General features: G+C 40.0%; 2 protein-coding genes across 4 annotated transcripts in view; one reads left to right on the top strand and one right to left on the bottom strand.

Annotated features, from left to right (window-relative positions):
- Nucleotides 1–3,860, bottom strand: part of Eip63E (cyclin dependent kinase Eip63E) — a 98,324-nt gene extending 94,464 nt beyond the window's left edge. For 2 of the 3 annotated variants that reach the window (XM_017242822.3, XM_043214123.2), the window contains exon 1: nt 2,898–3,857. In XM_017242822.3, the coding sequence (XP_017098311.2) occupies nt 2,898–3,138 (241 nt within the window). In that variant the 5' untranslated portion in view covers nt 3,139–3,857. Of the gene's footprint in view, nt 1–2,897 lie in introns of all 3 variants that reach the window. The other variant, XM_017242821.3, reaches the window with a different exon arrangement.
- Nucleotides 3,861–6,977: 3,117 nt separating this feature from the next.
- ImpE2 (Ecdysone-inducible gene E2) lies at nt 6,978–8,704 on the top strand. Its single transcript, XM_017242659.3, has one exon. It carries the CDS (start codon nt 7,065–7,067, stop codon nt 8,481–8,483), a length of 1,419 nt encoding a protein of 472 aa, XP_017098148.2. The 5' UTR covers nt 6,978–7,064; the 3' UTR covers nt 8,484–8,704.
- Nucleotides 8,705–9,765: the final 1,061 nt, after the last annotated feature.

Below are 9,765 nucleotides of genomic sequence, written 5' to 3' on the forward strand. Positions count from 1 at the left end.
ATCCGTGTATGCATGTATATGTTGGTGGGAACGTAAATCCACAATCCAATATACACTCACATATATATATAATCCTAAATAAAAAATACATATTGACCTTTCATCCGACCCTGACATAAATATGTCTCCTGCAAGAAAGTGATAAAAAGGGATCGCAGCAGGTCAATTGGTTCCTTTTTTTTTTCTTGACCCTTCAGGGTGGATTTTCACTTTTCTACGAAAAGGTTTTCTTGTGATATACTTACTCCTTGTAAAATTCTGTATTATATTTTATATTATAAAATTAAATTTCTGTACATAAGTCCGAGTTAATTTAAAATTAATTAAAAAAGAATTGGAGTAAAAAATCCTTTTAAATGATATGCAACACCATAATAAAATTTTGGATATTTTTTTTTTAAATAATTATTTGTTCTTCATCATTAATTTTAAATTAATTACAAAATAATTATAATAAAATACATTTTTAAATGAACTGCAGCACCATGAATATAATTTTTGTAAATAAGCATTTTATTTTTTGTTAATCAATTTTATTTATTTTTTCACGATCCTGAATCTTATTTATTTTTTCACGATCCTGAATCTTAGACAGGTATCTTAAGTGGACAGTTGAATTTGTAGGGAATTAGGCAAACGGCGTATAAGCACCAGAAAAATTTTAGTAGTATGTAATTAGGCAAACGATGATCCTAGCAAGTTTCATTTTTACATGATCTTTTCTTTACATGCATATTTCCCTTAATGGGACCCAATGCAAGATATCAGAAAATATAGAAAACATAGACAAGATATCAGAAAATATAGAAAACATAGACGGCGATGATCCTGGCAAGTATAATTTTTGGCATGATCGTTTGCTTTTATGCCAATAGAGGGCGTATAAAATATTACGGTAGATGGCGCTGCCCAATTTTACACAAACTTGACCCATAGATGGCGCCACTAAATTTACGTCGTACGCCGTTTGCCTAATTACATACTACTAAAATTTTTCTGGTGCTTATACGCCGTTTGCCTAATTCCCTACAAATTCAACTGTCCACTTAAGATACCTGTCTAAGATTCAGGATCGTGAAAAAATAAATAAGATTCAGGATCGTGAAAAAATAAATAAAATTGATTAACAAAAAATAAAATGCTTATTTACAAAAATTATATTCATGGTGCTGCAGTTCATTTAAAAATGTATTTTATTATAATTATTTTGTAATTAATTTAAAATTAATGATGAAGAACAAATAATTATTTAAAAAAAAAATATCCAAAATTTTATTATGGTGTTGCATATCATTTAAAAGGATTTTTTACTCCAATTCTTTTTTAATTAATTTTAAATTAACTCGGACTTATGTACAGAAATTTAATTTTATAATATAAAATATAATACAGAATTTTACAAGGAGTAAGTATATCACAAGAAAACCTTTTCGTAGAAAAGTGAAAATCCACCCTGAAGGGTCAAGAAAAAAAAAAGGAACCAATTGACCTGCTGCGATCCCTTTTTATCACTTTCTTGCAGGAGACATATTTATGTCAGGGTCGGATGAAAGGTCAATATGTATTTTTTATTTAGGATTATATATATATGTGAGTGTATATTGGATTGTGGATTTACGTTCCCACCAACATATACATGCATACACGGATATGACGCAAGAAATCAGCCGATTGCCTATTTACTCCCTACTCATAAGCCATACACATACACATGCACTGAGCACTAATATGTACCACAGTACCAGCTCGAGTGCCCACAAGTCGTACTGTGCTACAGTGGAGGCTGGGAATATTAAACCTTAAATATACAGGGTTTTATATAGTTTTAAGATTTATAAGAGCCATGATAGCTAGACCCTCCTGTAGAAAAGCCGGCAAAGATTATTCCTCTCTTTTTTTGCGGCTGCTGCTGCGTGTAAAATCAATAAATTCGAGCGGGTTCAGAGGTAACGACAACGTCGAAATGCCTATGACCTTCAGGCCACCGGCTGACCTTCGCCGTGCCCCTCCTGCCACCGCCTTTCCGCCTCGGCAATTAAACTTATGTATATGTAGTACGTTTTTACACTTTTTGCTGGCCGGCACTTCTTAATTATTGGAGCTGGCTGTTAAGCTGGTTATGGTTTCCGAACTTGATTCCCCGCGGCACTCATTAATTTCTTGCCTTATTTGTAGCCCTGGCTCCGCTCTTTTGGTTATTGATATTAATAAAAGTTTCTTTCTTCTTTGGTCAGATCCAAGAGCCAATGCAGAGAGAGAAAAACTATTAGTTTAACATATTAAACCTTACAGATATCATAAATAATACTAGGCTACTTCTTATAGATAGAATACCTCCCTTAAAGGATCTTAATTTCAATATCTCAGTTTTAGCCACATTTCCTAACGGTGCAGCTCAACAAGTTACGTCAGACTGAGCAGAAGAATTAAGTAATAGAAAGAGAGGGCTATGGGGGGACTGAGAGAGACGGCCTATCCGTCGGTGGGGATTTTTGTTTGGCGCGGAACTCGTTCAAAGAACAAAACAAAAGATTATACCTTGATGGATTAGGATTACAGCTCTTGTGTTCGGAAAACAAACAAATATGGAGAGTCTTTAGTGTTTTTTGGGGGAAAAATGAAGGTAAACGAGAGGCTTATGCAATCGTAGTGGGAGGAAGCTTTATATTCTTTTAAAATACTTTATTTTAGTAGCAAATAACCAACTACAAAACCGCTTTAATTGCCATTTTAGTGGAGGAACTCCTTCAGAAACTCCCTTTGGTTTGACATTGACTGCCCTAGTGGCTCTCAAACTGTACTATCCTTGAACTTATAAGATTGCTATTTTTTCAGATTTTGTATCTTTTTGTGGGTCAGCTCAGATACTTAATGGTTTTTTTTTTTGGACAACTTACCATCTTTAGTGTTTGTGGCTGCTGCCATGGCTGCCGTTGTTGTTGTTGTTGTTGTGGTGGCCATAGATTGGCTTTTGTTTAGTTTTGTTGGTGTTGTACTGACAGAGGCCGCTGCCGACGCCGACGTAGCCGCTCTGTAGAAGGCCGATGTGGTTGTTGGGTTGGCCAGTTCCCTACCCGATGTTGTTGTTGTTGTCAAGTCCACGGCGCCAGCAGCTGACAAACTGCGCGAGCAGTGCATTAGTCACACGTTCTCAGCAGGTGCAAGTAAGCGAAGGGAGCTGGGGGTGGTGGCTGGGGGGTGGTGGCGGCGCCTATCAGCTGATAAGAAGAGGGTGGAGAAAGGGGGGTTAGGCTGGGCGACAGGGTAAGGGTTAAAGCAAACAGGAAATGCACTGAGAACAAATAACTTTCAGATCTATTTTTTTTTTATCACTTTGCGGCTTTAAGAAGAAGAACAACCCACACACACACACAGGCACACCCAAGCAAATACAAATGGTGTTTGTTTAATTAATTTTTATTAATTCGAATCGAATCTCTTCCTCCTTCGGAGCGGACTTGGAAACTTTATCTCGCGTTCTGGTTCACAGTAGTCCGTAGTACACATTCCACACTGCAGCTGCCTTTTATTTATAATTAAACATAATTTCTTTCTTTAGTTGTTGTTGTTATTATTGGCACTTTGTTGCTTTTGTTGGTCTTGTTTCTTTTGTTTTTGTTGTTTTCATTGCTCGCGTGTGCGTCGGTGTTTGGATGTGTGCGGGTATGCTGGTGTGAGTGCACTGCACTAGCGGGACGCGATCCGCTGCCCCCGTTCGCACCTGCACTTTTCCACTGCACGGCCGCTCCTAGCACATGCTGCACATAATTTTATTAAATTTTACGCGTCCTTTTCTTCGATAATTTTGCAATAATCTTAGCAACGCGTGTTTACTCTTTGATTTGATTAGCGTGACCATTGAACGAATCCCGAAAAATCCCCGGCATCTCAAACGGCAAATCAAACAAATCCCTAACGCCAAATGAGCGAGAGGTGTATAGCGGTTCTCTCGCTCAGACGCAACTCGAACATTTTTGTGGCGCCACCTATCTTTTCTCTTCCGAATCAAAGAGTTTACATGTATCACCTTGTGGCGGCTTAGTTGGGTTTTAACGTTATCGATAACGATATTTTGGCGCGAAAAAGCTTTAAATATAAATCGTAGGTTTCAGTTTTAAAAATGTATTTAATTTTGTTAAAATGAAACCAGAAAAGATATACATTCCGTTAAGATTCAAGTCACTATAACTTTTATGTTTCATAAATTAATAATAAATTATAAAAAGAACAAATTAAATATATAAATAATAATATTTATCGAATATTAAGCTTAAATTTCTAATAACTCCACCCTTAATTAACAATAGAGATAAGTAATAACGAGAACCGAGATTCATTCTAAAGGTCTCATACTTAGTTTTTCAATAAAATGTATTGTTCTTGTATGAATTAATATTTTAAAATACCTTTAAGATAATAATTTTGGAATAAAGTGGTTGGAAACAAGTCTTTTTTCAAATGAAAGCGCCCTTGGCAACCATTTTCACACTTGGCCCCACATATTGGCACAATTGGGCAGAAACAATAAAAAATGTTATTGTAAAAATTGGCCAAAAGCAGTGACCTTGACAAAGTATGACACAAATATTACGGCAACAATAACAAGCCGCTTAGCTTGATAAGTGAGGTAATTTTTGGATGACGGAGATCACCCGATGTCTCCCACTCGACTTCCCCTTTTTCTTTACACTTTTATTTTTTTTGTCATTTTTTTTTATGTCACCCACTTTGCATATGTACACGGCGGGTATTGTTATTATTTTTGTTAGTATTCCGTACGATTGTTGAGTGAAAGTTGCCACCGTTTAGAGTAATGTACTTTGTTTTTGTTGCTGCTGGCTGGTGGCTGCCGGCTGCCTGGCCACGCCCCGCTCGCATTTCCGCCCACCTGTTCGCGATGTGAGCGAGGTGTTAATTCGACAGCCAATTGTGTGTGCGATAACAAATGGAGAAAAAAGCCAACAGCCCAGCAATTGCATAATATCAAAGCTTAAACCGAAACTCGAGCAAATTTTTGTGGGGCAAGTAAGACAGAAAAAAAAACAGGAGCAATTAAAAAACTCCAAGAAAAGCCATAAAAATCGACAGAACCTTAAATGAGGTTTTTTCGGGAGGGCGATCTGGAAAAGAAACTTGTTCTGGTCTGCCCTCGTGCTGAAATCAATTTTGTGTTTTTGGGTTTTTATTTGGGAGTTGCAGAAATAAAAAACCAAACGTGGGGGTCATAAAAATGAAGCAGAACAGCATCTGGGAGCTTCAAGTCAATGTCCTTAGCAGGCCACTTTGATGTGATCTTTGATTTTGGACCCTTCTTAATGCCCTCCAGAAAGGGGTTTATATGTTTGATGGAGATTAAAGATTTATAATAGGTATAAATTAATAAATTTAATTCATCTCATTTAACTAAGGTAGAGCTTAAAGTTTTATATAAAAAGCCCCCGTATAATAAACCATTTTAAAATCCCTAACAAGAGCATCCAATCCTTTACATACTTGATTTTTTTTTTCCTTTTAATTTCTTTTTTAAGCCCTGCCTTTTAGCCCTGCTGGTTTGGCCTGTTTGCAGAGATCTTCTTGGCCAAAAGGGCCCAAGAAGCAGAACGAGTTCTGGCCGGGGATCGATCGCAGCCATCGATCATTGCCACCAGCACCTCCACAGGAAATAAGTTTTCATCTGGCCGGCCCGTCGCTGGCCCAACTAGGCTTTTGGGTTTCTCTCTGCCTCGGCCAGCATCTGACCCATTTAACTACATTTAAATGCTTTCATTTGCATAAAATGCATTTGGGCTTTGTTCCTCGGCCTGGTGGGCGTTGCATTCGGTTTCGGTTTCCGTGTGTTTCTGTGCATTTCTAATGAATTATTAACCCAGAATGGGGGAAAACGCATCCCAGCGCTGCATCTGCAGACCGACGACCAAAGACCAAAGTCGGTCCAAAGCTAATTGACTCTAAAAATAGATGGATCAGGTTTTTTTAGAACCCAACCTGGGGGGAACGGGTTTCCACAGAGGAGGCCCAGCCAAAGACAAAGCTTTGAGCTCCTCACAGCCCCAAGACTCAACACCACAAATGGCTTTCTTGTAGAATCGTTTAACCAAACAAGAAGACAACAAGAAAAGTCCGCCGATCAAATGCAATCGAGTCAACAAGGAATGAGAGTGAAAAAACACACTGGGGAGTTGGAGGAAATCAGAAGGAGTTACACAAGATCGCTTCCAGACTGGGATAAAGACTAATAATTGCTGCACAGTTGGACAATGTAATGCGATTTTATTTTATGGCCAAACATAGTCTATTTAATAACCTATTTATCTTATTATTAGTAGCTTAAGAATCATTAATTATAATAAGGTGTATAATGACTTTTCCCATAGTTCCTTAAATGTCAAAGATCTAGAATATCTCTATAAGTTTCTCAAAAACCTACAGTCTAAAATCTCTTGAAAGCTTATGTCTTGATAATGTATAAACTAGAATTTTTCAAGTTATATAGTTTTTGAATATAAGCCCCTATATTCTTAGCCCTTCTTCTCCTCAAACAAACCAAATATTGATAACCATATTCGTAGGTACACTCGTAAAAACAAACATGATTGATGACAACTACCAAGTCTTTGGTTAAGACTCCACCACCACTCTGAATTGGCCAATTATGTCTGCAGATTCTTCTCGATTTTCTGCGTAAAAAAATGAATAAAAAAAGAAATCATAAAACCCTTTTGGAATCGGGATGGCACTTGCCTGGCTGCTTTGATTCCTGCGTGTAACTCAAGTCGAACGGGGAGCAGTTCAATGACATTCGGTTCAAGAATTGGCCAAGACCCGGGCTAAGAGATATTAGTACCACTTGTCTCGCCCCGTCTCGCTCTGTCGCCTTTCTCCGTCTCCCTTGCACTCTGCTGTTGACTGTTTGCCTTTCGACGCTGGCAGCGGAGGTGGAAAAAGTATAAAATGCGTCGGGCCTAAAGACATTTCAGATAGTTGCGGCCGTGAGGCGCTTGTGAACGCATCTTGTTGGTGAAACATTACAACCTTAATCCCGGGAGTCCAACTCAAGAGTCAAAATGAAGTCTGTTGCTTTGATCCTAGTTTGCTTGGCCCTAAGCTGCCAGGCTAGAGTCGTTCAGTTGCCAGAGAAGCCCATCGATATTCCAGTGACCATCATTGAGGATAAGCAGCCCCTGGAGTCCCTGTCTTTGGTGAAGGAGGAAGCCCAGCCGATCAAGCCCGAAATTCTGGAGGAGAAAGCCAAGGAAATCAAAGAGAAAATTAAGCCAGAAATTAAGGAGGAAATTAAGCCAGAAATTAAGGAAGAAATTAAGCCAGAAATCAAGCCAGAAATCAAAGAAGATATCAAGCCCGAAATCAAAGAAGAAATCAAGCCAGAAATCAAAGAGGATTTGCCTGCCAAGCCCTTAGAGCTAAAGGAGGAGATCAAGGAAATTCCCCAAGAGATCAAGGAAACTTCCCTAGAGATCAAGGAAATTCCCCAGGAGATCAAGGAGGAACCCAAGCCCGAACTACCTGAAATCAAGGAGCAGCCTGCCGAGATCAAGCCCGCCGAGGAGCCAGCCAAAGTTGTCCTGAAAACCCTGTCAGCTGAAGAGCCCACCGAGCAACTCGCACCTGTTCCCAATCCCCAGGAGCAAGATCAATCCGAGGTTCAGGACTCCGCTCATCCTCAGGTCCGTCAAGCCACCCAGGCCACCCCCACCCAGAGCACCACCCAGGGCAACTTTGTGCAGCAATTGATCCAGAACTCCCCGATCGGTCAGTTCTTGAATCAGTTCCAGCCCCAGCAGCAGCAGACTCAGCCCGCTGCGGCTCCGGTTCAAGCCCAGGCGGATGAGGCTGCTCAGCCCACTCCGGCGCCCACCGTGCCCGGCTTTCTGAATCCCCAGGCCGCCTTCACCTCCGCCCAGCAGGCTGTCCAGAACGCGGCCCAGACCGTGGTCAACTCCACCACCCAGGCCTTCCAAGGCATCCAGCAGTTCGCCAGCAATCTGGGCAACCAGTTCCAGAACACCCTCTCCGGCTTTGCCAATCCCCAGGCGGCGGTCTCCACCACTCCACGTCCTCCCGGTCCCATCCAGCAGTTCGTGAACAATGTCTTCGGCGGCGGAAACGCCACGGCAGCCACTCCAGCCCAGAACCAGCAGCAGGGAGGCAATCCCCTCCAGGGAATCATTAACTTCCTGGGCGGTAATCGCCCCCAGAATGCTCCAGCTCCAGCTGCAACTGAGGCGCCGGCCAAAAAGCCAGAAGTCGACGACAAGATCGATCCCAACTCCCAGGACGAGGTGGCTGAGTTTGTCCCCGAATCCGAGAACGAGATCCGTGCCAGTGGCGAGACGATTGACGACTCCTTCGAGGAGGCCGCTGTGCCCTCCAACGAGGTCATCGTGGTCAACGACGACGCCGGCGAAGTGGCCGATCCTGTCCAGCCATCACATCCTGCTGCTACAGACGCCGTGGCCCTTTGAGGAACTCACGTTCACATAGACTGACATTTTAATTTTCGTGGCCATTTTTCGATTTTCCAATTGAGAATGAAAAGAAAATGTTTCATTAGTTTTCTAAGAGCACATGCAACGCAAACAAATTATTTATTTCATACTCGTACTCGTACTCTACCCAGGAATTTATCTATAACAGAAATTACAAATAAAAATCATTAAAAATAAAAATATGGATAATTAAAATATTTTTATAAGTTATACTTTTGGCAAAATAACACGATTTACTAACTTTCATAGGGATCCTTTTAAGGGGACCCCATTTTTAAGGGGTCCCATCACAAAAATGGACAAAAAATCTAAAAAATATTTTGTCTCAGGATTTTGATGCAGAATGGTGGAGAATCGATCTAGAAATCGTTTAAGGTACTCTGCTTGAGAATCGGATCAGGATTGGGGAAGATATAGCAATAACTGTGGGCCCTATAGGGAAATACCCCATTTGTAAGGGGTCCCATCAGGAAAAATGGACAAAAAATCTAAAAAATATTTTGTCTCAGGATTTTGATGCAGAATGGTGGAGAATCGATCTAGAAATCGTTTAAGGTACTCCGCTTGAGAATCGGATCAGAATTGGGGAAGATATAGCAATCACTGTGGGCCCTATAGGGAAATACTCCATGTTTAAGGGGTCCCATCAGGAAAATGGACAAAAAATCTAAAAAATATTTTGTCTCAGGATTTTGATGCAGAATGGTGGAGAATCGATCTAGAAATCGTTTCAGGTACTCCGCTTGAGAATCGGTTCAGGATTGTGGAAGATATAGGCATCACTGTGGGCCATATAGAGCTGCCGTATAAGTGAACTACTTTTGTGTTTTTTAACATAGAAAGTTGACATGTATAAGCTATTGATATAGCCCTCAAAACCCCCCTTTAAGCAAACATATATAGCCCCCCCTTTAAGCAAACACCATTGAAAACTTATTCAAAAATTATTTTATATTTATTTGAATTGTTTCCATTTGTTTTCTTGATTTATTATTTTGATGTTTCTTTTATTTTTATCATTAGTTTGCATTGTTTTATATTTTGTTTTTTGTTTCACATTAAGGTGGTTCAATAGCTCAAAACTGGTTACATCAACCGAGACGCGCATAAAATGTACATTCATATATAAGGCTAAGTATTTGAAGAGTTCCGAACCTAAACGTGAGAACGAAGGCTTCCAATTTAAACTAGGTGTCGCAGCTTGACTTAAACTTATGCCCAAATATTTAAGCTAGTGTTTCATTATATTTTTTTTTTC

Source organism: Drosophila bipectinata, chromosome 3L (assembly GCF_030179905.1).
Source record: "Drosophila bipectinata strain 14024-0381.07 chromosome 3L, DbipHiC1v2, whole genome shotgun sequence".
Lineage (NCBI taxonomy): Eukaryota > Metazoa > Arthropoda > Insecta > Diptera > Drosophilidae > Drosophila > Drosophila bipectinata.